The following is a 26272-nucleotide window of genomic DNA, read 5'->3' on the forward strand; positions in this document are numbered from 1 at the left end:
GTCATCTCATCATCATCATTTGTCGGCGGGAAGAGAAACTAGTGCTTGGCAGCCTCCTTATGAACATCGGCTTGACGGTTGTGTTTCTGCTCATCGAACTTGTCCGAGATGGCATCACCAGCTGCCTGAGCACGAGTGCCAAGGCTGGCATTGTCGTCCTTGGCGACGTTCTTGTTGGCCTCCTTGGAAGCGGTGGAGGCGGAGCCGGCAAGGGACTCCTTGACGTAGTTGGCAGTGTTCCTGAAAGTGAAAGGTCAGTTAGTCACTATGGAGGCAGGATTGAGAGTTGTATGGAGCAGGACCGCTTACTTAATGTTATCCATTGCAATAAACAGTGGTGGGTATGTGTGGTTTTGAATTCTGATCTGTTCCGCGGTTCTCTTGTCGCTGAAAGTATTGTTGATCAAAAGGGTATAATCCACGAAGGACTTGCCAGTGTTTATATAGACGCCTAGAAGGGCCCTCGGCGGAGGAACAATGAAGATGACGATCAGCTGGCCATCCTTTGATCTGCTCCCAAGATCGAAGCATAGGTATAGTAGAGAGTATAGGCCAATACGTCATGGGCAGATTCTAATGACGCCAATGACGTCTCACCACCAATCAGCAACGAGGGCGAGGCAATGCACGTGACTGTTCCTGGAACCAGGGCCTTGGCAGACCCATTGGGCGCTTCCTTTCTCATTCCTTCTCGATCTCCAACGCCGCTTTGTGCTCTGGGGGCAACTTTCAGCACTGCCACAGCTGCAGATCGGCTGTTGCTTGACCACGTCGATCGGATCTCGATCAATCGATTTGTATAGAGTGCCACATACTAACCTAGGTATGTACAAGGAGGGGCTCAATCTGACTCCCTCGGTCATCAGCGACACCTGCTTGGATCAACTAATCCCCGCGCTTACAGACCCTTCTATCGCGACCAACAATGGTACCTATTCTGAAGCCCACATGTCTTCGCGGAATGAAGTACTTGTAGACAGAAGTCATTGTTACGTCCAGAAACAGAAGATGGTGACATCAAATGCAACTTCCCACTCAAGCGTTTTTGAGCCCTCTGATCTCGTCGAGTTGTTTGGCGCTCGACCTACAAGAAAACCTCGATCGTAATTACTAGGTGATGTTATCGCGCTGGCTCAAATATCACCCGTATTCTTCGCGAGATCTAAACGATAGGTAGGAAAGCCCTCACGCCTTCTTTTTGTCAGAAAGCCCCGGTCCTGAAGCACTACAGTACAGAATACTTCAGGGCCTTCATCGACTACCGTTCATTCAGTTAGCTCACTTCAGATCCAGCCCTGCCGCACCCCAACAAATACAAGGTGATACGAATTCGCAGAAGAAGTGCCGAACCAATCTCGTTGCTGCCCAGACAAGTCCACATACGACAACGAACTCGAAACAAGCACTTCGATCTTTAGGGTCGTCTCGCAAGCTTTGGAAGTGCGCGACAGCAACCGCTAGCAAGGCTCTTAAATTTGTGGTGTGACAGAGATATATTCGACCACTCCGAACAACCGGAGCTGAACAACCGACAGCTGGGGTGATGCTCTGCTGCGGCTATTTTAACGGATCTATCACTGACCGCTCCAGTTGATGTCAAGCGATCATCGGATTTATCCATGTTGTGAATAACAGTGCTGCATGTTTGTCTACTATAATGACAGCCCGTGGCACCACAAAACGGCCCGTATTCCTGCCAAGCCTCTCCAAATGGTTGTCATTCCACGCCATATTAATAACAGTCACCGATATCAACCCACAACTGATTCTATCCTCCCGCCCTCTTCGAAAAAAAATAGGTCACGAAAAGTCCGGTATAAGGCGGTACCGGCATTAACGCACGACGCACAAAATCTATCCGGAATATCCTAAATGCACAACATGCATAAGCTCTTCGCAAATTGTCAGTAGGTGCCTTTGTGAATCTCCAGAATTCATCGATAGATTGGCTGCTTGTGGTGTGATATCTCCAAGTCCAAAGTTCTTCTTCCTCAAAAATGGAGGCAATATGTTTCTTTTCATCTCCCTCGGTCAATCATCAACATGGCCTTTGTAGGAAACTTTGTTACCAATTACGATCGCACCTTAAATGCTGAAGGGCCTGGCACTCCCTCGGGATTCCAGCGACGCGATGAGATCGAGGATCAAACCACCCTTCCTGGCCGTCGTCAGCGTGGGATAGGAGAACAATCCAAGCAAGCTGTTGACGGGGACAGTTTGAAAACTCCTTCTTCCTTGCCTCCAAGTCGGCTCGGCGGGGATGAAGCTACCAACGACGAGCAAGAGACCTCCGAGAATAGAGGAAAACAGGTCAGAGACCTGGCACGCCAATATACGCACGAATCAGCACATATCCTTAATGAACAGAGCTTGTTCAATCCAGAAAAGGACTCATATTTAGATCCTTCTTCCGATAGTTTCCAGCCCACTTCCTGGTCTAGGGCGCTGTTTGAACTACGAAGCCACGATGAGCCGAGGCGATGGAAGGGCAGATCAGCCGGATTCTGTTTCAGAAATCTGAGTGCTTACGGCTTTGGCGCCGAAACTGATTATCAACGAAGCGTTGGAAACATGGGCCTACATCTCTTTGGCTTGCTGCGGGACTACATTACTGGGCGTCGACACCAAAGGAGGATCGAGATCCTGCAAAACCTGGATGGTGTCGTCCAACCAGGTGAACTGCTTGTTGTTCTGGGACCGCCTGGATCCGGCTGCACTACGTTCCTCAAAACTCTTGCTGGTGAAACGCATGGATATCACACCAGCAACGATTTCCATATGAACTACCAAGGTATCAGCTGGCATCAAATGCACAAGAACTTTCGCGGCGAAGCCATTTACACTGCAGAACAGGATGTTCATTTCCCACAGTTGACTGTTGGCGACACACTCTACTTTGCTGCTCGAGCTCGGGCCCCTAGATTTCTACCTGCCGGCGTCAACAAAGAAGTCTATGCCCAACGCCTCCGCGACGTTGTTATGGCGGCCTTTGGAATTCGCCATACTGTCGACACTAGGGTCGGAAACGAATATGTTCGAGGAGTATCTGGTGGCGAGCGTAAGAGAGTGACTATTGCAGAGGCGGCTCTCAACGGTGCTCCTCTCCAATGCTGGGATAATTCGACCCGCGGTCTGGATAGCGCCAATGCAATTGAGTTTTGCAAGTCTTTGAGATCGTCGGCGGAGATCGCTAGTATAACGGCGGTCGTCTCAATTTATCAGGCACCACAGGCAGCATTTGACGTTTTTGATAAGGCTCTCGTTCTATACGATGGACAAGAAATATACTTTGGCCCAGCGAAAGCTGGAAAGCAATATTTCATAGGCCTCGGATTCGAGAAACCTGCCCGTCAAACTGATGCGGACTTCCTCACCTCGATGACCAACCCAAAGGAGCGGGTTCCACAGAAAGGCTTTGAGCATAAGGTCCCTCGAACGGCGCAAGAGTTTGTTTTCGCTTGGAAGAAAAGTCCCGAATATAGAGCCCTCCTAGCCGATATCGAGCTCTTTGAGAAGCAACACCCAATAGGTGGCGAAGATCTTCACAAGTTCGAGGAGTCTAGGAGACTGCAACAAGCTAAAAGACAACACCTGAGTTCTCCATACACGCTCTCCTATCTGGAACAAGTTCAGCTGTGTGTTTGGCGCGCATACAGGCGCCTGGTAACCGATCCTACGGTCACTCTTACCGCTCTTTGTGCCAATTTCACCATGTCGTTGGTGACCGCATCGGTCTTTTATGACCTACCCGACAACACCTCCTCCTTTTTCTCCCGTGGTACTCTCCTATTTTTTGCCGTCCTCATGAGTGCCTTCAGCTCAGCACTGGAAATTCTCACCCTTTATGCACAACGTCCTATTGTCGAGAAACACGCGCGGTACGCTCTTTATCATCCATCTGCCGAGGCGTTTGCCTCTATGATAATGGACATGCCATACAAAATTGTCAACGCCATTCTGTTCAATGTCAGCTTATATTTTCTGACAAATCTACGCCGAACGCCAGGCGCTTTCTTCTACTTCCTGTTGATATCCTTCATGCTCACCATGACAATGAGCATGATGTTTCGCACAATTGCGTCGGTGTCTCGTACTCTTCAGCAAGCCCTCACGCCGGCTGCCGTCATCATTCTTGCTATTATCATCTATACTGGATTTTCGATTCCTACAACCTATATGCTAGGATGGGCTCGCTGGATGAACTATCTGGATCCGGTGGCGTATGGCTTTGAGGCTTTGATGGTCAATGAGTTCTCGGGCAGGGCGTTCCCCTGCGTCACGATTGTCCCTCCGTACGGGTCATTGGCTCACGGCGTCTGCTCTGCAGTTGGCGCAGTTGCCGGTCAAGATTTCGTCAGCGGGGAAACATACATTGAATCTGCTTATAACTACAAGGCGTCACACAGATGGCGGAATTTTGGCATTATATGGGTCTTCATGGCCTTTCTCTGTGGCACATATCTGGTGGCTGCTGAGTACGGCCAAGAAAAGAAGTCCAAAGGCGAAGTCCTCGTCTTCCGTCGAGGGAAAATGCCCAAGGACCTAATGAAAATCACGCCTACTGATGGTATTAGAGCGAGTAATGGTGCTGAGGTCGACGCTGAAGCAGCCATTGTGGGAACTCGAGCTCACTATTCGGACCAACACGATTTACAGAATGCGGCTGCCATTATCCAACGCCAGAAGAGGATCTTCCACTGGAGAGATGTCAGTTATGACATCAGAATCAAGGGGAAAGGCAAGCGGATTCTCGACCATATCGATGGTTGGGTCAAACCGGGTACACTTACCGCCATGGTCGGTGTAAGTGGCGCCGGAAAGACTACTCTTCTCGACGTCCTTGCCACTCGTGTCACAAACACTACAGGTGTAGTTACTGGCGAGATCATGGTCGATGGAAGACCGAGGGATAACTCATTCCAGCGGAAGATTGGCTACGTTCAGCAGCAAGATCTTCACCTAGCTACATCGACTGTTCGGGAATCCCTTACTTTCAGCGCTCTCTTACGTCAACCAGCTCATATACCTCGAAAGGAGAAAATTGCCTATGTGGAAGAAATTATCAAGCTTTTGGACATGCAGCCATTCGCAGACGCAATAGTCGGAGTTCTAGGGGAAGGACTAAATGTTGAACAACGAAAAAGGCTAACTATTGGCGTCGAACTGGCTGCTAGACCTCAGCTACTCTTCTTCCTAGACGAACCGACTTCTGGGCTAGACTCGCAAACCTCGTGGTCTATCCTCAGTCTACTGGAGAGATTAAGGAACAATGGACAAGCGATACTCTGTACTATCCATCAACCATCCGCAATGCTTTTCCAGCGCTTCGATCGCCTATTGCTACTTGCCGATCGCGGGAAAACAACCTACTTTGGGCCTATTGGTGAATCCTGCAAGACTGTCATCGCATATTTTGAGAGAAATGGCGCACCCTCATGCCCGGTTGGAGCTAACCCGGCTGAATGGCTGTTGAACATCACGGGCGGAGCTCGCGATCAGTCGTATCGTTGCGATATTGATTGGCCGCAGGTGTGGAAGTCGTCCCCTGAATTCCAGGCAGTGCACGCTGAACTCGACGACCTGGAGGCCAAACGCCCCACGTTGATCGATCATCTCTCGACAGGAAAAGACGGCGAAGATTCCTATCGCTCCTATGCGGCTCCATTCTGGCTCCAGTACTACGAGGTACAGAAACGCGTCTTTCAACAGTACTGGCGAACACCCAGTTACATTTATTCCAAACTCATCCTGTGCGCTGCGAGCGCACTCTTCATCGGCTTCTCCTTCTTTAATGCCAAAAACACCCAACAAGGTCTCCAGAATCAAATGTTCGGCCTGTTCATGCTGCTGACCATCTTCGGGCAACTTGTCCAACAGATCATGCCCCTTTTCGTTACTCAGCGATCTCTGTATGAAGTCCGTGAGAGGCCAGCCAAGACGTACTCCTGGAAGGCATTCATGCTCTCGAACATCGTTGCCGAGATTCCTTGGAACTTTGCCGGGGCGGTACTTTTGTTCTTCTGCTGGTACTACCCCATCGGTCTTTATCGGAATGCCGAGCCTACGAACGCTGTAGAGGAACGCGGTGCCTTAATGTGGCTGCTTGTCCTCGCATTCCTGATGTTTACATCGACTTTTGCGCACATGGTCATTGCGAGCATTGAGATGGCTGAGACGGGCGGCCATGTCGCCAACCTCATGTTTTCTCTCTGTCTGACGTTTTGTGGGTGAGTATCTCCCCCGGCACTTTTATTGGCCCTTGTTGCGATTTATTTACTGAGGCTGTTTGCTTTCTAGTGTCCTGGCCACGCCAAATGCACTGCCTGGCTTCTGGATATTCATGTACAGAGTATCGCCTTTCACCTACCTCGTTGCGGCAATGCTCTCAACCGCCGTAATGGACACCGACGTCCGCTGCGCGGAGAACGAATACCTCCGGTTCAACCCTCCTCCGGGCGAATCATGCGCAGAATACATGGAACCCTATATCAGCGTAGCCGGTGGCTACCTCCTCAGCGGTACCAGTGGCTCGGCAGGCGGTAATTGGAGTTGCGCCTATTGTCCGATCGGCAAAACCAACACGTTTTTGGCGTCGCTGTACATCAATCCGCAGGATCGCTGGAGGAATCTCGGACTCCTTTGGGTCTACATCGTTTTCAATGTATTTGGCGCTTTGTTCCTGTATTGGCTTGGCCGTGTTCCAAAAGTGAAGAACAACATGATTGGGAGGGTTTGGAGGGGGGCTAGGAGGAAAGCCAAGGTGAACGACGAGAAGGTTGACAGTCAATCGGCTGGAGTTGTTTCGGGTTGGTCACCATCCAGGTTGTTGCGTCTCTTCAGAACAAGGCGGTCCGGCTCATAGGTCATCACATGATGGAAAGAGTGTGAACGAATGCCCCCGGGACGTTGCTAACGCCGTAACCTAGATAGACATACAGAGAGGTAGATAGGCAGATGGGCTAGGCATTGACCATACTACCATAGTATCTGATCATACGATTCCGTTCTGTTTCATTTTCATTTTCATTTCATTTCTTTTTTCGGTCAAGTCTTATCCCCGTCTCGCCTCGTCTTGTCTTGTCTCGATCGTAATCGACGTGCCATTTTATATGCGAGGTGCGTCCAGGCACTAGGCATAGCATCATCACCACCGGTACCGCGGCCAAGGTGTTATCCAGATACGCTCGGAAACCAGGGGAAATACTGGAAAATAAATAGACAAATAGACTCAAACCAAAAACACGCCGCCAAATAGGCCCCAAGCCCGAACTTTCCTGATTTTGTTCGTTGGTTGAAAACCCGCTCGAGTTCCGAGTTCCAAGCTCCCGCCTCCCCAGCTCAAGGCTCGTCGTCGCCACTACCCTACCAGTCATTTTTTCCCTTTCCCTGCGCCTCCTCAGATCTTCTTAGGCGCGCCTGCACACTTGACGCCCCTGCCGACGCGGCGCAAAAACGTCCACGCGGCGCGATCGTCCTCGAAGGCAATGTACCCATCAAAGGCCGTGGCGGGGGTGTTTTTGAGGACCTTGGCGACGACCTCGTCGACGGCGAGCACGTCGGCGATGGAGATTGCCTGCGCGTCGCAACCGCCATTGCCACTGCCCTCGCCGTCGCTCTCGCACACGATCCGCATCTCGATCTCCGGCGGCACGGGCAGAATGCGGAGCCCGCTCCCTCCCGCGCGCGGCAGGTGCATCAGCTCGCACACCTTCGGGCACAGGATGTTTGACTGCGGGACCAGGAAGACCAGCTGGGTGTGCGGCGTGAGGAGGAGGGAGGAGATGGTCGTGTGTGTCTGCGGATAGATGATCGAGGCGACGGTCGGGCAGGAGAGGAGGTAGGTGCGCTGTTCCGTATTACTGACGCTGCGTTGTTGGTGTTTGTTGGCGCTCTTGTGGCTTTTGTTATGATGATAATGATGATGATGATGATGATGATGATGATGATGTTGTTGTTGTTGTTGTTGGTATTGCGGTCGCGATTTCGTGCTCGAGTAGCGCCCCTCGTCCCCTTGGTGGTCTGCCTGCTGTCCATCAGAGACTATGGCCTCTGTGGCGATGGCGCCGTTGCTGACGAGCCGCTCTTGGTGCTTCGACCTGTGCTCGCCTCGCGCTGCTTTGCGCGACGCTGCCTTGACGTCCGTCGTGAAGCAGCAGTTCTTGACCGGCGGGAGCGAGCACCTCCCGGTCGGGTAGGCAAAGTCCCAGCACGAGACACCCAGGGCTTCCATCTGCGCCGTCAGGTCGATTGTGTTCATGGTTGTAGGTGCGTGCTGCTTCGACGCCATTTCCGTCACGTCTTTTGACGTCGCCGAGGCTTTCCCCAAGCTGGCGCTGGACTGCCTGAAGGCTTGCGTGCTGAAATGCATATGGAGGAGAGGAGCCAACGAGGCTAGGATTTTCGAGAGCTTTTTCGTTTTGGCCCCGAGTTATGTTCGAAGACAGAGGCAAAAACCACACCCCCTGTGTCTTGTGATGCCTTGGTGCGTGTGGTTGGTGGCGTTCTGGAGTCTTCCGACGAATCAAGAATATAGACCTCCTGACCGACCAGCCTCGTGGCTATTGAGCAGAGTAGATCGTTTTGTCGTTGCGTTCACTGGTTGATGGCAGCTGATCGTGCGCGAACAGATGTCAATGTCCAACTAGTCGTAATAAATAAGCATACAATCAAGAAGTGCCTCAAGTAAGCCCCCAGCCCCCTTCAACTGTACGAGGAAGATATAGTGCACTGAATGGCTATGCGGATGCGGGGCGGGAGCGAGATATAGCACGAGGCATGACTGCATCCGGTGTCTACCCGAGAAAGGAAAGGAAAGACGTTCTCAAAGCAGATCAAAGCTGCGGCACCGCGGAGAGCCATATCCAGGTACATAAGACGTCCTACCGCCAAGGTCGCCTGACCCCCCAGGCCGTGTGCAGGGCGCCGAGGTTGCACTTCGACCCTCCCTGTCCTTGTTAGGTGAAACGAACCCTTACCTGAGGTAAGAAGGAGGCGTCAGGATTAGCAAATCATCTCGCAAATTCTTTGGCATTTTCCTCCTGTTGAGCGATTTTCCCCCGGTCCGATATGCCCTCCTTGGTTTTCTGGAAGCCGCATGGAAACGCGGGAACGAGGGCTGGCCTGGAAAGGGATGTCCGGTGAGAGGTCCGTGGTCAGTTTTCACTAGGAAAGGAAGCTGGAATCACCGTGGTTTAAATGGCTATCAAAACTAACGCAAGAACAAAAAAGAGCGTACCCCGCAGCCGGTTAGCCGTTTGACGTACCTACTGTACCTGTAGAAGTATGGGCCACTTCGACTGGTATTCGAATAGGCTGACGGTGCCGAAGTCGCGAGGCCGAGCTGGCACCAGCTGGGCGGCTGCGGCTGATGATGGTCCATGGATATTTTCCGATCAAGCCACTTGGGGCAGGGCGAAAGCTGGGGATGAGGTGAGCCTGATAGGCCTCCATCAGCAAATAATGACCCAGTATTCAGAGGAGATAAGTCAGCAATGGTTGGGCAGCGTAACAGCGAGACAAAAGTGCAAAAAGTTGGGATGGTGGCTGGTATATCGAGGTGGTATTCAAATCGCTGGACGGTCGACAAGAGCGCTCACTCGTATATCCCTCAATTGGTGGCTTGCGGAGCCATGCCACACACGCATCTGGGCACTTTCCGAGATCGACCAGTGCATCCAGGAGGGCGACTCTTGCGCCGGGGGGCGCTGAATAACCTTTACGTGACGTGTGGTTGGGCGGCCATTTCTCGGCCTGAAGCCACCCTCTGAATTAGGGAATGGGACGAAGGTGGACTTGGATGCGAGAATGGACCCCTTGGGTCAGAAAGGAAGAGCCATTTAGGCCTCTTCATTGCGATACTCCGTGGAAAAAAATGAGTCCAGTGCCGTGAGGTTGCTCACCTTTCTCTCGTGAGGCAGAGGGATGTAAAGCAATATATACTATCAGAATGGATATATACAGAAAGTCCCTTGTTCAAGGGGATCGTTAGAGAACAGTTCGAATGCCTTAGCAACTGGGCATCTAGCTTCATTCTCCGACACGGTGAACGCTCCCGCTCGCCTCATGCCCGTCGATGCGGGGAACGACGACAAGCTCCTTCTGTGGTTCAATTGGCAGGCAACACAACCTTGAAGACCAATACTTGATTGTCAAGACTGTACCCGCCCTCATCAGCATACGGCAGCAACCCGCCGTTCATAAATCCATTCTGGGTGATGAAGTCATTGTCGCTCAAGCTGAATATGAAATACTCGCCGTCGGACTTGGTATACCCATCCTTGCAGGTCGGGCTTGAAGGATCAACCGGAACGACAGCAATCGACTCCCACTTTTCGTTCAGGAGACCAGCATCTTGAGCCCCACCGTTGTGCAGGCCGAATCGGTTGAGCTGAGAATTGACATTGTAGTCGAGCCATGAGCAGTACGTGGCGGGTATTATGGCCGAAGCGAGCACCCCATTTACCGAGGCCGCAGAGCAAGTTGTGCAGTCGTACGTGTTTCCCGCGAGGTTGGTCGCTTTGGAGATGTCAATAACATCGATGTGGCGGTATCGGGATAGTGAGTTGGATTGACCATGGCCACGGCCGGAGTCACGGGCAAGGACAAGGAATTGTGTTGGGCTGATGTAGTGGATCTCGGATTGAGCAGCAACCAGAGTGTTGTTGTTGAAGACCGGGAGTGGAACCATATACTCTGCCTTGTAGATTGGCGTGGAGGGATCACTCACATCATACTCGAGCAAGCGGCTAAGACGCCGTGTTGAGGAATTGCCACCGCCCTCTTGAGCTAATGCCGACTGCATCAGTGCATAGAGAGTTTTCTTGTCGGGCGAAGAGGTCAGGCCTTCGAGACCTTGGTTGTTCGACCGTCCTGTGTTAGGGGTTGCTGGGATTGTCTCGAAATCAGGGTTATAACGAGGTGGACTATCGGCGTTAAAAGACTCAGTTCCATTTCTCTCGGGAATGATTGCAGAAGGAGGTCGGATGGCTCCCGTCATTTTACCACTATGATCGAAATGGTAGATGTAAGGGCCATATTCATCGGAGACCCAGAAGCCACCCGAACTGAGGACTAGGCCTTCAGTATCTCCACACACGCGATGGCCCCCCGTACCATTGCCGCCAAAGCCATCCCCCGTGTAGGTGGCAGATGGAAGGTCGGGGAAGCCGGGGAAGGTGAGGTAAGGAGGCCTGAGATCGGCATCAAGACCAGTCAGTGGTGTCCCAGTGGGGTCCGTGAAGCGGATTGTGTCGAGGTATTGCAAATGCACATTTGGCGAGCTGGGGTTCGAGGCCGTAGAGTTGTAGTTGGGCGTGAAGGTGATCTGGAACTTGTGGACTCGGGGTTGATAATTCAGGGTGCCTTCGGTGTTCCAACCACGGTCGGGTAGAGCCCAGAGTATGCCACTATAAACTCCATTGCTGTCGACTCTCCATGAGTGTTGGTCGATGGCAGCGCTACTGCCAATACCTCCCGCAGTGTCTCCAAATTTGTCGCGGGAATCTGACGGCGTGAATCCATAGCCAGCAAGAGCCTGATAGACGTAGGTTTGGCCATTGCAGGTAGTAGTATTGACAGCCGCACCAGCTCGTCGAGCAGGAGATGCCAACGCAAGGCTGGCCGCCAACGTGGAGAGAAGCAATGTTTTCATAACCATTGTGATTGGTTGTACCAAGGATATTTAGCAATTAACAGGGGTAATTATTGGTCGCCTGGGAGAAAGGGGGAACTCTGTACAGTAAGCTCACCGAAACGAACGAGGTGGCAAACCTGGATGCTCTGGAAATGCAGGAACGATTGGTACTACAGAGCAACTGAACAAGTTCTTGAGCGACCTTTTAACCCAGACGCAGCGAGGGTTGGCCATCGGATGACGGCTCTAGAACAATCTGCACGTGTGCAGTTGAATCTGCTTGATTCGTGCGAGCATCGCTACCTGCCAAAAGAAAAACCTGCAGATCCAAGCGAGAAAAGCTAGATGCTACCTGGACAAGAGCACTAAACGGAGGGTACATTTGTGCAATCTCGGCAGGCTAGATGGGCGCCCTGACTTGGAAATCGAAGCATCTCAACTGACACCCGTCGGGTGAAGAAGACCACAATTAGGGATTTGAATGATATAATGGAAGAATCAAAAGCTTAAGGGACACTGAGCGAACTAATAACATAGCTAACTTGTGAGAAGGTGAGCCGAGGGAAAGTGACCCGGTCCGTAGCTAACTCAAGGAGGCTAGTACACTTCGTTAAATAAGTTGGCTATTCGCGTAGTCATACTTAAAGCAGATATAGCCATAACTCGGCTGTATTAATACCTATATTTCTTCTCTCTTATACTAGTGAAGCGATCTCGTTTTAGAACACCCTCCTTCATCAGCCCTGGTCGATGGGATCCATTAAGGATGCTGAGGTCTCAATCTGGGTCCCCTCTAATATTCCGTCCGGACTATTCGGTGCCGCTCCTGCTTAGCAGTTAGTATCAGAGGATGAAGTCGAATCCTTTGAATGCCCATTGATTACCAAAAAAAGAAAAAAACCACAATGAAACATTATTTGACGATGGCTTAGGTTATTAGCCAATTCCTCCGACAGTAGGTATCACGTCCCTATCAGTCAACTAGCTTCCTCAGGGTTATGTATTTAGCTAGGGCGGAACGAAACCACTGCGGTCAATTAGTCCAGCAGCCCACTGACTAACTAACCGACAAGCCAACGAACAAGCCATTCAGGTCAGTCAGTCATTCATTCATAGCGGTCACCACTTTCCCTCCGCCCTTCCTGACCATCCAACTCCAATGCTTCGTCGGATCGTCCAACATATCCCTCCAAGCCGGCAAATCAGGCGCGCCAGGCCCGAGCCGGAGCTCGATCGCCTTGATGGCTAACTCGGTGTACTTCCGAGCCCCTCTCGCGCTCCCGACGGCGCTGTACATCAGCGCCGCATAGCAGTAGGCCGGGTCGAGGTAGCCGTCTAGACCTTCCTCGCGGTACAGCCGGATCAGGAGCTCTGCATGCTTGACGCTAGCGGCGGAGCGTGGGTCTGACCAGGCCGAGAGCGTCCGTTGGAGGACAGCCATTTCAGTCAGAACTGCGTCTGCGTCTGCGCCTCTGCCTCGAAGGCAGCGCGGGCAAGTGCATGTGAAATGGAACGCGTCGGACAGGTACTTTTGCCTCGTGGCGCGCGTGTCCAGGGGACTGGTGTACGCGATTGTGATCTCCTGGTCCTTGGGAATGGGACGCACCGCACGCACGACGTGCGTCAGCGTCGACGAGTTGACGTGAAAAATGGCGTTTGGCGCGCAGTCGTGATTCATGCGCGATGACTCGGGGATGATGGTTAGGTGAGGAACTGTCGCTTCGATAGATCCTTTGTTCTCTCCCAGCCGCATCTCGAACGAGTTTGCGCTGGCAATGTCCTGTGCGAGGATGCTCGAGTCGTCGGAGAGGGTGGCTAGTTTTAAGAAAGATTCGCGCGACGGGCCTGGTAGCTGGGTTACGGCCAGCCGTAGGAATTTCTCTCGCTGGTCCTTGGAAAGGAAATGTTCCTTGTACGCGAGCAATACGGGCGTGTATGCTGTAATTGTGTCACCACGCTGGATATCGCGTTTGGCGAGCATCCCGATCCCCTTGCCCGGGACTGGATGAGTATACCAGGCACCCGTGAAGCTGTTGATGCCAAGAGTGTCCAGCACAGACGAGGGATGCTGCAAAGAGGCCAGGAGGATGGCGAATCCCTCTGCGATCTCAGGCGTGGTAAATATCGAGATGCCCCTGCCATTGCTGAAGTGTCTGTCGGTGTACACGCACAGTTTGCTGTCAATTTGGCTGACCTTCAATGTACACGCTGGCTCATACGACCAAGGCGCAAAGGCGTTGGGCGAGATGGTATCGTTCGACACTAGACCGATGTCCAGGTTGTCACGCAAGGGTAGCTGCTGGTCAGAGCCGATTCTGTGTATGGTGTCTCCTTCAACGTGTGCTCCTGTGACAAGTAAGGATAGACAAAGCAACGAAACGAAGCTGTGTGTCAGCACACGTGTCTTCTTCAGCGCCATGGCCTATTCATGCGGAAAAGAAACATATGCAGCTCAAATCCGCCTGGTAGAGGCGCCATGAACGTGAAGATAGCATCCGAAGGCATTCATTAGGGAACAAAAGGGCCGGACTCGTTTTCGTGCAGGATGATCAATGATCTGGGAAGCCCAGCACGCCAGCCCCACCTGTCATCCATTCTTTTACTCAAGAGGCGTCATTTCTCGACCTCACACCGCCGAGACCAGCCAAGGGCGCGAAGCAAGAGACGGAGGGAAGACGTTTGTAGACACCAAGAAATTTCCAAGAAATACCAAGGCCACGTCGGGAACCCGGGAGCATGGTTTGCTGCATACATGCAATGATGCTTAGCCTGGGTTTCTTCTGCTTTGCAGCACCACGCATGGGATCGTGCGCCAGTCGCTCAGCTGCAGGATTGGGAGGAAGTGCATTTTAAGCAGCATGAGGCTGTGAGATAGATCACATTCAAGGGAGACCCCGGAGATTCGGTTGAACGAGTATGAAAAAGACCTGTTGGGAGCTTATGTGGAGACTCACTCACCCCTCTGTGATTCTACTGGTAGACTAGCGTCTTGCAGATGGCAATAACTGCGCTAGCAACCACTAGCCCTAACCATCGCCTCAAGTGCCTCGGCATATACTAAATCATTTGAAGAAGCCCTCTATGATCATGTTCCGAGTCTCTAACGAGCTAGGTATGAACATATTGTAATAAGGCAAAGTGGCTGTGCTGGGATGGTATGGGGGGTGGCAGGAAGGAGAGTTGTCTAGTCACATGTCAACCCAAAATGGGTTGAGGAGTGCTGAACAGTTCACATTGCTGGCAGAGCGCCATTCTTTACAGGTTGATAGAGTATTCCGTGTTTTTGATGCCGTCTACATATTCCTGGGTGTTTCCATCAGCCCTTTCCCACTTCTTAATGCCGCCGCCGTGCTAGGCGCTCGTTGCCTTAGCTACTGTCTCTCTGAGGTCGATTCCCAACCTACTTGACTGGCCCCTGTGCGTTGTTGCACGTGCATGCCAAACCCTGCAGTGCTCTGTTACAACATCTACCCCGTGCGTACAAGGTACTAAATAAGTATTCGATATATACTTTCTGGTGCTTCAGTATGAGCTCAGTTCGTCGATTCCTCTTATAAGTCCTCACCCTCCAACTACTTGAATGCAGCAGGGACCCAAGCCTGACAAAGTACTTCACCACCGACGACCTTTGCCTCCTCTATCGTCTTAGCTACCGCACCGGGCGATTCTCTCTTCTCGTCGTCTGACAAAGTCAAAGCCACGACTCCGAGATATAGCCCGTTCATGAAGTCACTAATCCCTGCCAACCCCTCATCATCACTCACCACAATCTTAGTCTGGTAGACCTGTATCTTGTCTTTCTCGAAACCAGCACTAGCAAGCGTCCGCACGAGCGCGCCTTTCCGCATAAATTCGGGACCCGCCACAGGCATCTGCCCAGCATTAGGTCTAACCTTTCTCATCGCGGCGTCAAGAACGGTGGCGAATCCGAAGGTCTCCCAGTTCGAGACTATAGCTGTTCTATCAGGCTTGAGCGTACGATACGTTTCCTTTATTGCTAGTTCGGCGTTGGTGAAATTGGCGATGCTAAAATTGACTATGTCGAGGTCGAAGAAATCGTCTTCAAAGTCCAGAGCTTGAGAGTCCGCGACGCGAGGGCGGACTTGGCGCTGGAGGGCTTTCGACCATGCCTTCAGTATAATCAGTGGTGTAGACGCTGGGTATTGGGGTGCTAGGAGGGTGAAGTATTGTTAAAATTTCCGGTCGCGGTCTGTTAGCTCGGGCATGGCCGTGAATATTGGCTATATTTTAAAGCAAAGCTTCTGATGCAAGAACGACAAAATCTCAGTTCTTTGATCAAGGAGCTAGATCGAATCAACCCGATATAAGCCATCAAGATGCCGCATCTGGATTTGATATGCCTGTGTTATACGATCTTCTTAAGGATCCGGTACTCAACCGTGGACATCAAGCAACTCTATATATCCCGCATCTCGCAACAAATACTTGATGTTGACTGCCAGAGCGTCGGTCAGATCGTGCCGCGCCGCCTTGATGGCCTTGCAGAAGCTACAGCCATGCTCAGTTGTTCCACGGTCTATGGACCGCATCTACTACCCCACTCGTTATGCTGAGTAAACGCAGGAAGCACGAAGGAAAAGAAATCGATCAGCTTCTTTCAGGAACGATTCTGAGGTCGTCAGATGATGATGCTTCGCTCAACTCCCCAGGTCTTTGGTTTGAATATTCAAAGCGAGACGCATAGGTCGGGTGACTTCCTATACCCACTTTATTTTCATGCAGGGAAGCAGTGTGCAGATTGGGCCGTCCCTGAGCATTGGCTACAAGTCATTTGGCGACTTCACATTAAGCTTCTGAAACATTAATTAGTATTTGCGTGGCATCACCAAAAAGGGCCGCATGCGGGCATTCCTAGCCTCGGTTGCGGATGAGTACCCCCACCCCCAAAGAATACAAACCTAGGTAAGGGAAAGGACTTGAACGAACAATACTGCGCACCGGTCAATACTTCATGACTGAAAGGGCCTTGGATTTGCGTAGTTCACCATCTCAAGTCCACATTCTCATCATGTCGTCGGACACTTCGAAGTACAGGTTCAACCAAATCGGCATTAGAGTCTCAGACCTTCAGCGTTCCTTGAACTTTTATCAGGATGTGCTGGGCATGAAAGAACTTGCACATATGGAATTTGACACCGTGAAGATTTGGTTTTTGGGATATCCTGAAGAGCATGCTGGCACAGATGGAAGCGGAGTCGGGAGGTCTTTTTTGGCCAGAGAAGGCGTGCTGGAGTTGATTTGGTCAGAAGTGCGTACCTCTTCCTTGACAACTAGCACAGTAGCACGTTTGATGGAAAGGCGCTTGGCCAAAAGCTGATCCATATCGCGCGGACTAACTGTAATACAGCACTCCCAAAAACACATTACCAACGCCAATGATCACCCAGGATTTGGCTTCATCAAACTCTGCTTCACGGTTCCAGATGTGTCAGCTTGCATGAGGCGATTGGAAGCCAGCGGTGTTAAGATCCTCAAGCAGCCCGGCAGCCTGCAAGGTCTAGAAGTCGCGGCCCAGGCAATTGGGGCTGAGATGCCTGAGAAGGGAAGGAATCAGGGCCTTTGGAAGGCCGTCACTGGGGCAGGGTTCGTAGAGGATCCTGACGGGTATCTTGTAGAACTAGTACAGTTTTAAAGCTCGACTTCAGGAGAATCGAGATTGACTTGAGTCACCTTTTGTTCACTCCCTGTCAAGAATGCGAGCGCAAGACCACAAAAAGGAGAACATCTCGCTCTGGGTCTGAGGAGCTCTATGTTCGTTTGCCGTGGATGAAGAGTTCACAGCGAGAGCGAGCTGGAGCATCGGCAATCCAGCACAGAATCATTGCCAACTCTGCTCATCACATGATAAACAAGAACAGGAATGAGAACTTGACTGATCACACAGTTAAAATCAGAGTGAAAAGTTGGACATGAATGCCAAGATGCCAAGCATTTACTTAATAAGCGGCTCGACGGTGAAGGCCGGCCATTGCGTCATGGGGTTTGCTTCTGCGAACTGGTGCCAGGCCAGGGCTATCAATTGACGGCTGGCGCCGACAAACCCCCAGGACCCCTCCTACTCACACGACCTTCTCACCTTTCACCATTCCATTCACTGTTTAGAAGTCACGAAATCTTCTCTTCTCCATAAAATCTAAGAATTCTTCGCTTCTCCAGTGTCGTCTACATTTCTCTTCCAAGATCGGCTTCTCCAATCCCCCGCAATTGCACCTGAATCAGGCTCCCTTGTTTCTCCACCACTACCGCAATCAGGATGCCTCTCTTCAACGTACGCTGCTGTCTTCTTTTCGATCTGACGGTTATTGACTTGGAGCAAGGTCACACTCAAGGAAAACGCTTCTCCCGAGGAGCTCACCAAGGCCAAGGAGAAGGCCAGAGCTGATGGAGGAGAGATCAAGCACGAGTTCACCCTGATCAAGGGCTTCACGTAAGTCTTCTGTGTTCGCGGCTCTGTTCCCGCCGATCTAACCTCTTTGTGTCGGCAGTGTCGAGTTCCCTGATGACAAAGTCGGCGTCCTTCAGACCAACGAGCACATTCACGTGGAACAGGACAGCGAAGTGAAGATTCAATGATTGACGGGAACGAAGTTTTCTCAACATCCTACGGATTGACTGGGCTTCTAATGGACTCTTCAGCGACTTTCTATTCATGAGCTTGACGATACAAGATCTTTGTCACGATGGCAACGGACACCCACGGTATACAATCTCAGAAACTTGAAAGGTCCAAGGTCGCATGGGCTTGGGTCGGGGTATGGTGGACACGACTGCAACCGGATATCATGAGCTAAGATGGGCACATTCAACCATCATGAATCACAGAGGCTTCTTTCTACTCCTGTGTCTTCCCGTTCTAAAAATCCGTAGTCCTCCCATTATAAGTCCACTCTCCGCTCGGACCCCATCTCAGTGGCTCGTTCTTGGGTCCCCCAATCTCCCCGGTCTTCGGGTTCCTCTCCCCTTCAAATTCAGGCTGTGCCCCTCTCACTAGATTCGGGTGTAATTCTTCTCCTTCACCACTCGCTTCGATCACAACGTGGTCGTAGCAGTCTTGAGATCCCGCTAGCTGCTGTGATCCTCCTCCTGCTGCTCCGTCCGTTAAACCAGGGGCGGAAGACGACCGGGATATGCTGTCGACACGCTCGTCAATCGCGACATGCACACCCTCAGTTTTCGAAAACGACGAGTCAGGCGATTGATTTACCCGCGGCGTCGAGAACGCCCCCGTTGACTGGCGCTGGAGCGCCTCGAAAATCTCCTGTTCCTCCCTCGGCAGCCGCGGCGGCGCGGGCATGCCGCGGAAACTGAACTGCGATGAAGAGGTTGCGGCGGCGCCTGTCATCCCGTCCTCGTTCCTCCGCAGGCGCGCGGATCTACTGCTCAGCTGTCGAATGTTGTGGGCGCGGCTCAGCCGCCAGCATGAACATGCACTTGAGCTTGGACGCTGAGGAGCGAAGAGGTGCGCGCGTGGAGCTGCGCAGAGTGAGAGGGACCGCATTTTTGTTTTCTTTCTTGTCTTTCTCTCCTCTTTTTCTTTGAGATGGTCTTCGTAGGAGGGGGTAGGTTTTTCCTTTTTTGGGGAGGCCTTTGAGGGAGGTGAGATTGTCGTGTCGATGTGGTTATCTTCTGACGTATATTCTTAGCGCGCTGGGTGGCAGTTGAAAGCAGTGGTCGCAGATGGCAAAATACGAATTGGAGTTGGGCGACTAGTTGGTTCCATACCTAGATTACCCGGCAATAATAATACTCGCGAACGAAAAACCTAATTGCTATTTCCGGTTTGATCTTAGAGGGTGAGCGAGGGCCGCTTTGGCCTGGGCTTTAACTGAGCCTCGGCAGAGCCTGGCGAGCCGGGTGAGCTTTACTACCACTTCCTAAGCCGGTTGAGCGTTTCTTGATCAACACCCTCACACTTCGGTGGCTACAGGATCAGCATATTGTAAAAGTTTGTGGTCAGCTACTCTTGCGTATGTATCAATACCTGTGATCACGAGGACGTCAGGCACCGAATAGTAGGGTCCAAATACCGCAATGACTTTGCTTCGCCTCCTCTCCACGTCCTTCCGAATTCTCTCTTGACCTCCACTGCTTATTATGTCCAGCTTCTCTCGCCATCTCTAGGAAATCCAGATCGAATTTCGCATGCATTCGAGAATTTTCTGCCAGTTTCGTGTCCCTGGTGGTTTCTTTCAAGGTAAGGCAATTTTTCTATCGTGAGATTCCCCTAAGATCGCTTATGCTTCATCCGTTTCACCAACCACTCAAGATCTCCGACTGGAAGATTGAAAGGGAATTCAACAGAAGCCAGAATCTGCACCAGCAATAAATACCAACAAAGGATACAGACAACGAAACCGCAAGCACCGGCCGCTGTCATAAGATTTGTTGCTGCGACCCCCTCGGCGGCCTTGAAAAACACTCCGGAGAGACACGCCAACATGGGGACCAAAAGCAGGAACGTCAGCATGAGCACCACATTAGTTTTCAGTGAGGCAATGAAATATATGGAGCACAGCAGCGCCATGTACAACGGGAAGTAAGCAAATGTCGCATTGAATGTCGCATTCGTGAGTGCCGTTTCCGGTGACTCAGGTTGGTATGCCGCGGCCGCATTGAAGGATGGTGTCAACGTCGCACCGAATGAAAACCAGAAAGCCCCAAAAGAACCGAACACGGCGAATTGAAAGGTATGGCCGAGGAAAAATTCGAGGATAGACGCAATGACCATGAGAAGGCCACCGAAGAAGTAGAAGACGCCGCTGGTGGAGGGTCAGTGTCTTGTTTCTCGACCAAGAGGTTATGGGGAATGGCTTGCATTTCAGCTGCTCCAAGGCCGCTAGCACCTCGCCAGCCCATCAGAGCATTTGTCACAGGTGTTAGGGACATGAGAAAACCCAGCAACGCCCTTAAATTACATTTGTCAGTGAGTGTCCCTTTGGTATTGGCAGGTAAAGTGAGATATCATTACATCGGCATTGGGTTGCCCAGGGTAGTTGGCGTCCCAGCAGTCGGATTGATTTCCACCTCGTGGTGCTCAACTTGGCTCACTGCCTGTGGTCGATTCTCGATCTTGCCTGTTTCTCCCATCTCCATGTCCGACGACAGTCTTTGTCCGTGAGATGCCATTGACGGAGTGGCAGATCAGTCAAGAGAGAGTTAACGCCGATGATCGAACTGGTCAACGATGAACAAAATGCTTTGATCTGCACAGAATGCACACGACCGTCGCATGTCTCTTGGAACCCAAGTCATGATCCGAATCCCTTTATATAGATTTCGTGTCGAACAACGTGGTAATCCTTCCATGTTTCCGGGGGTGATTACTCTTGAGGTCGTGACTCTGAAAAACACTATCAACAAAGCTCAGGCCAAACTAATACTAGAACGAAAACTGTCCCATTCAACCGGAGGGGGATTTATACTTCTCAAGAAGAAAGAAGAAAAAAAGGCATCCTTGGACGAAAACTCAGAGCGAAAGGGCTAGTCGAGAAAACGTTTGAGGTACGCGCTCAGTAGGAGCGGATGAGTTGTCGCCCAATGAATGATTGCTATCCTGCCACATCGAAAAACGCCTTAGAGCGGCTCCGCTGCAAAGATCCACACTCGCATGCTTTGTTCTTGTGCATTGGACTCTACAGAAAGAGATAGTCGTGTAAGGGTTTATTGGAGCTCCTACCCGCGAGGAGTTTGAGACATCTTGATTGCATGTCCGGATGAAAATTGATTTCATGTATCTCTTGACCAAGGATGATATGAAACTGCACAACCACTACCGCAATGATGGATGCTAACATAGAAATAAGGCCTTCTGTGGTACGGCAGTTGGCTCAAGGACATGTCAACAATCCCAGAAATTCTCATATTTCTAGTATCAGTGGCAGAGTTGTTGTCTCAGGACGATCAATCAGCAACAAGCTGTTCGACACCGTATTACTCAGGTTGAGAGGTCAGAAGGCTATCCATATACTGTGGTGCGATACATGCTGAATTTTCATCTGCAGGTATTATGATCGCATCCCACGATGATGAGACATCTATCGAAGACCTCATCACATTGGCCGACGTCAAATTGTTTGCGCAGTTCGGTAACGACCCAGCATCTGGCAACAGCAGTGTGAATTTTCGGTTCGATCTGCCTATCAATGCTCCAAAATTACTAGGCGGGATCAAGTATCTCCCACTGTCAGGGGTGATTACAGGCTTTGCTTGTGAAACTCCAGGTCCAGGGTATTTCAACAACCAAAGGACGGCCAAGGCATTCTGTGAGACTGTATACTGGCTAGAAGCGGAATTCCGACTCGGGGAACGGCAGGCTGGTTGCCTCACTAGGCACGTTGAGGTCTCCGATTTTTATCAACACCTTCACATCTCGGTCCAGCGACCCTTTCACTTCTCTCACAAGGTGACTGCTGGATATTTTTCGAAGTGTTGCCACGAGACGGCGATAAACTACTCCTTGATACTTGGACAATTGGAGCCATGCCGAACGGGCCACGATGAAGGAACCACCGGAATTCGATATGTGTCACTCCCAATGACTCTTGCCATGAATACCCCAAGCATGGCTGACCGCTTTTTGCCTTGGGACACCAGACAATCCTTGAAATGTTACATCAGTTGTAGGTGGGAAATGAAGACCTCCTTTTCCACAATCAAGGATACCAAGCTCGAGAGTGGGAAGCTCATCTTCGAGTCAACAACGACAACACAAACTAAGCATTGTTGTGTCTACTTCCGGCCTACGACAAACTCGGGCTTATCTCACAATTACGCTGCGATCTCTCAGATTGACCTCGCTGTACCTAAATTCATCAAGGAGCCCACCTGTCGGTGGGGACTATTGTCAAGGCAATATAGTTTACAAGTCTCCCTCATTTTTGACAGACTTGCCGGACTATCATTGCCCAAATTGCAGACAATCATGCGGTTGATGGTAACCCCAGTGGAGATATGCACAGAGATTGCCGGCGATGTACTCACGGGACAAGTAGCTGTAACTTCGCAACATGGCGATGACACAACAAAACAGACGACAAGGTGTTCGTCTGCCCTTCCTCTCTATTATTAGTCTCAATATCTCAAGAATCGATGACTTGATGCATCTCAAGCAATTGCAAAGCGTTGGTTAAGATATTACCAAATCTCTACCATTTTCCAGATGCTAGAGTAGAATTATACGGTGGCGCTGGGTTGTGATAGATTCTTGTGACACTGATAGACACAGAGGAGCGACATTTCTAAGCCAGGAGAGAAATGGTGAGAGTTACTGCGTCAGAGGTTCCTATCCATCTATGTTGCTATCATACCTGATTACAAACCTGAAAGACTGCCCATTACACCATTTACGATTCCCAGTGGATCCCATCGGGTCTTCACCAACATAATCCTACCGAGTGATAGCCAGAATTCCATTACACCGCCCGTTCCCGTTGACCGAGGCTTCTATGGAGTAATGCTTCACAAGCTCTGTCAAGCTTGTGCCCGATCGAAGAGTGAGATATCGGGCCGGACTGAAGGCATCTATCCGTGAAACAGACGAGAACTCGGTGCGACGTCGTCAATACCTGAGCAATAGCTGTCACTGATCCATAGTCAGGGTGAAGTATGCTTTGGAGTTTATCCCTCGACCGGCTCCGCTCTCGCCTCTTTGGCCACACTAGACTTGCTCCAGATGGGGCAAGGGGTTCTTGATTGTTCCAATGACGACCTATCCAAGACCGAGACTTCCAGGTCTGAGGTTTTACGACATCCTCGATCCCTACAGGTATCTTCGCTCAGGGTATAAAAGAACCAACACGCTCGTTCAGAGGTCGTGTTGGACACAACTTACAACACACGGAGCCAACGACGGAGTTCTCGGCGGCAACAATGAAAGAATCCGGAAGCACTCTCAAAACTGAGTTGACAGAGTTTGCCCATCGCCGTAGTAGCGAAGGACCTTATGCTGACGATTTGGACGTGGATGTCCTGATTGTCGGTGCCGGGTTTGGTATGACTTTGCTTCCCTAGTTGCAACACCAAAGAAATGAACTGAGTCTGTGTCCAGGCGGCACCTACCTACTGCACGAGCTTCGCAAAGCCGGCTATCGCACCGTCGTGTACGATGCTGGTACATCCTTTGGAGGCACTTGGAGATGGAACATCTATCGTAGGCCCCCAATATTTTCCAGCGACGAGCCAGGCTGACCAATCAAGCCGGCGCGAGGGTCGACAGCGAGGTTCCCATCTACGAACTTCCTATTCCCGAGGTCTACAAGGACTGGCACTGGAGCACTAACTATCCCGATTGGAAGGAGCTACAAACCTATTTTGCCCATGCCGACAAAGTTCTGAACCTCTCTAAAGACGTATCTTTCCAGACTGTGGTCACTGGGGCAGAATTCGACACCGACTCGGGAAAATGGACCGTCACCACGTCTGACGGACGCAAAGCAAAGGCTCGATTTCTCATCGCCGCTACCGGATTCGCAGCTAAGCGCTATGTTCCGCCATTCAAGGGTGTTGATAAGTACAAAGGTATCATTCACCACACCTCCTTCTGGCCCAACGAGGGCGTCGATGTCAAGGACAAAATAGTCGCAGTCATTGGATCAGGGGCATCGGGTGTTCAGGTTGCCCAGGAATGGGGCCCAGAGGTGAAGCATATGTTTTCTTTCCAGAGAACTCCAAACCTCGCCATCCCAATGGGGAAGAAAGCACTTTCGAAGGACGAGCAGGATGCTCTAAAGACCACATATCCAACAATCCATGAGTTCCGTAACCGTTGCTTTGCCGGTTTCCACTACGATCTATGCGAGCGCAATACCTTTGACGACACCCCTGAAGAACGGGAAGCCTTCTACGAGAACTTATGGCAGAAAGGCGGTTTCCACCTGTGGCTTGCTAATTATAAGGATTACCTCTTCGATGAGAAAGCTAACCGCGAAACTTATAACTTCTGGCTGAAGAAACAGCGCGCTCGCGTGACCGACCCAGTTAAGAGAGACCTTCTCTGTCCACCTGAACCTCCTCATCCGTGGGGTGTAAAACGCCCTTGCCTGGAACAGAATTACTTCGAGGTCATGGACCAGAAGAATGTCACGATTGTCGATATCAGCGATGATTCAGGCAACGAGATCGCGGAATTCACCGAGAAGGGCATTAGGACGACGGATGGCAAAGAGTATGAAGTTGACGTTGTGGCACTCGCCACCGGCTTCGACGTTGTGACTGGCGGTCTAACTCAGATGGGTCTAAAGTCGATCAACGGCCAATACCTTAAGGATGAATGGAAGAGTGGTATTAATACATATCTCGGCGTTACGATCGCAGGATATCCGAACTTCTTCCATGTCTACGCGGCCCACGCTCCGACGCTCCTGTGCAATGGACCATCATGTGTCGAGGTTCAAGGTCGATGGATCCGCGACGCCATCAACATGATAACTCGGCAAAGCATTAAATACGTCAATCCAACCAACGAGGCAAGCGATCAATGGAAGGCAAGAATTGCAAGTCTCGCCGCCCAAACACTCTTTCCAAAGGCCAAAAGGAGTACGTACATGGGAGGCAGTATCCCCGGAAAAGCCCGCGAGTTTGTGTGTTATCCGGCAGGATTGGGCACCTACGGAACGGAGATCAGGGGCTGTTTGACAGGATTCAAGGGTTTTGATGTTGTTAAGGCTTAAACAGGATGTCGCCGTCTCGTACTGGGACGGTAATGGAAGCGAGTTGGAGGTATGTTGAGTTGATGCTGTGTGGGAAAGACAAGAACGCTTTGAGGTAGCAGCTGTGGCCGATAGATAGCACCTAAAAATACTGGTACCAGTTTGTTCTTTCCATCTCCTAGTAGCGTTCGCCAGACACATGGAGCTTCAAGTCATGGAAAAAATGAAGGCGTCGACGAGTTTCTGGAACTACGCCGGACAATTCGATAAATTCACGGTCTGTGTCACAGTAGAGGGTAAGCAAAACGGACATGGAAGTTTTACATGTGGAGAGGTAACGGCCATACCCGTGCAAGTCCTCGTTACTTCCACCAAGTCGGCGGTTCTAGACTCCTGGACCAAGTCACCGGAACCACAGAGAAGCATCTCAAACCTTCGCAGAGCAAGTCGATTTGGAGTGCTGGAGGGGTGGCACTACTTGCGGATTTGACGCACCTCACAATTTTGCAAAGTGCACCCATCTTTCTCGCAGGATCAATGGGGGCGCTCCATGCTGCTTAGACACTATAAAATGCATACGAGGATCAATAAATTCTTCTCTACAAATTGCCTATTCGGGAAATAAGATTTGCTCACCAGTTCGTTTCAGGTAATGGCCTATAGCGGCTCCGCTCTTGGCGAGCGGAGTAGCGAGCGGAGTACTTGGACTGGGGTCTTAGGCGGGGCTGAGGATTTAGTCCAAACGGCCCGTGAAATTGAGATTTCTATCCACCTTTTGAGCTAGGTAGCCACAAACACACCTCGTGCTCTCGCATGACTCTCGCGCTTGCCCTTGAGGATCGGTCAATGGTAAGAGATAAGCAGTGGAGCTGCTCCGCACCAGTTGCAGCCTACTCTATGCACTGCTTCGCGGTATTTTCCACATCCTCTCTTAGAGTGACATGAGCCTAGGCCGGTTCACTTCCTGCTGTGG

General features: G+C 51.1%; 11 protein-coding genes across 11 annotated transcripts; 4 read left to right on the forward strand and 7 right to left on the reverse strand.

Annotated features, from left to right (window-relative positions):
• Positions 1-38: 38 nt before the first annotated feature.
• Z519_10673 (uncharacterized protein) lies at positions 39-323 on the reverse strand (the record flags this gene model as incomplete). Its single annotated transcript, XM_016768389.1, has 2 exons — positions 39-240; positions 310-323. The coding sequence occupies 2 exons, from the start codon at positions 321-323 to the stop codon at positions 39-41; spliced, it is 216 nt and encodes a 71-aa protein (XP_016615296.1).
• Positions 324-2043: 1720 nt separating this feature from the next.
• Positions 2044-6862, forward strand: Z519_10674 (uncharacterized protein; the record flags this gene model as incomplete). The annotated part of the gene is made up of 2 exons (XM_016768390.1): positions 2044-6227; positions 6298-6862. The coding sequence occupies 2 exons, from the start codon at positions 2044-2046 to the stop codon at positions 6860-6862; spliced, it is 4749 nt and encodes a 1582-aa protein (XP_016615297.1).
• Positions 6863-7396: 534 nt separating this feature from the next.
• Positions 7397-8287, reverse strand: Z519_10675 (uncharacterized protein; the record flags this gene model as incomplete). The annotated part of the gene is made up of 1 exon (XM_016768391.1): positions 7397-8287. The coding sequence occupies one exon, from the start codon at positions 8285-8287 to the stop codon at positions 7397-7399; it is 891 nt and encodes a 296-aa protein (XP_016615298.1).
• Positions 8288-10105: 1818 nt separating this feature from the next.
• Positions 10106-11656, reverse strand: Z519_10676 (uncharacterized protein; the record flags this gene model as incomplete). Its single annotated transcript, XM_016768392.1, has 1 exon — positions 10106-11656. One exon carries the CDS (start codon positions 11654-11656, stop codon positions 10106-10108), a length of 1551 nt encoding a protein of 516 aa, XP_016615299.1.
• A 1078-nt stretch (positions 11657-12734) lies between these two features.
• Z519_10677 (uncharacterized protein) lies at positions 12735-14051 on the reverse strand (the record flags this gene model as incomplete). Its single annotated transcript, XM_016768393.1, has 2 exons — positions 12735-13978; positions 14033-14051. The coding sequence occupies 2 exons, from the start codon at positions 14049-14051 to the stop codon at positions 12735-12737; spliced, it is 1263 nt and encodes a 420-aa protein (XP_016615300.1).
• A 1153-nt stretch (positions 14052-15204) lies between these two features.
• Z519_10678 (uncharacterized protein) lies at positions 15205-15965 on the reverse strand (the record flags this gene model as incomplete). The annotated part of the gene is made up of 2 exons (XM_016768394.1): positions 15205-15803; positions 15911-15965. The coding sequence occupies 2 exons, from the start codon at positions 15963-15965 to the stop codon at positions 15205-15207; spliced, it is 654 nt and encodes a 217-aa protein (XP_016615301.1).
• Positions 15966-16661: 696 nt separating this feature from the next.
• Positions 16662-17285, forward strand: Z519_10679 (lactoylglutathione lyase; the record flags this gene model as incomplete). Its single annotated transcript, XM_016768395.1, has 2 exons — positions 16662-16901; positions 17001-17285. The coding sequence occupies 2 exons, from the start codon at positions 16662-16664 to the stop codon at positions 17283-17285; spliced, it is 525 nt and encodes a 174-aa protein (XP_016615302.1).
• Positions 17286-17906: 621 nt separating this feature from the next.
• On the forward strand, positions 17907-18226 carry Z519_10680 (uncharacterized protein; the record flags this gene model as incomplete). Its single annotated transcript, XM_016768396.1, has 3 exons — positions 17907-17921; positions 17971-18080; positions 18139-18226. 3 exons carry the CDS (start codon positions 17907-17909, stop codon positions 18224-18226), a joined length of 213 nt encoding a protein of 70 aa, XP_016615303.1.
• Positions 18227-18506: 280 nt separating this feature from the next.
• On the reverse strand, positions 18507-19151 carry Z519_10681 (uncharacterized protein; the record flags this gene model as incomplete). Its single annotated transcript, XM_016768397.1, has 1 exon — positions 18507-19151. One exon carries the CDS (start codon positions 19149-19151, stop codon positions 18507-18509), a length of 645 nt encoding a protein of 214 aa, XP_016615304.1.
• A 726-nt stretch (positions 19152-19877) lies between these two features.
• Z519_10682 (uncharacterized protein) lies at positions 19878-20779 on the reverse strand (the record flags this gene model as incomplete). The annotated part of the gene is made up of 2 exons (XM_016768398.1): positions 19878-20412; positions 20622-20779. The coding sequence occupies 2 exons, from the start codon at positions 20777-20779 to the stop codon at positions 19878-19880; spliced, it is 693 nt and encodes a 230-aa protein (XP_016615305.1).
• A 2742-nt stretch (positions 20780-23521) lies between these two features.
• Z519_10683 (uncharacterized protein) lies at positions 23522-25320 on the forward strand (the record flags this gene model as incomplete). Its single annotated transcript, XM_016768399.1, has 3 exons — positions 23522-23642; positions 23700-23801; positions 23849-25320. The coding sequence occupies 3 exons, from the start codon at positions 23522-23524 to the stop codon at positions 25318-25320; spliced, it is 1695 nt and encodes a 564-aa protein (XP_016615306.1).
• Between the last annotated feature and the right edge of the window lie 952 nt (positions 25321-26272).

Source organism: Cladophialophora bantiana (genome assembly GCF_000835475.1).
Source record: "Cladophialophora bantiana CBS 173.52 unplaced genomic scaffold supercont1.19, whole genome shotgun sequence".
Lineage (NCBI taxonomy): Eukaryota > Fungi > Ascomycota > Eurotiomycetes > Chaetothyriales > Herpotrichiellaceae > Cladophialophora > Cladophialophora bantiana.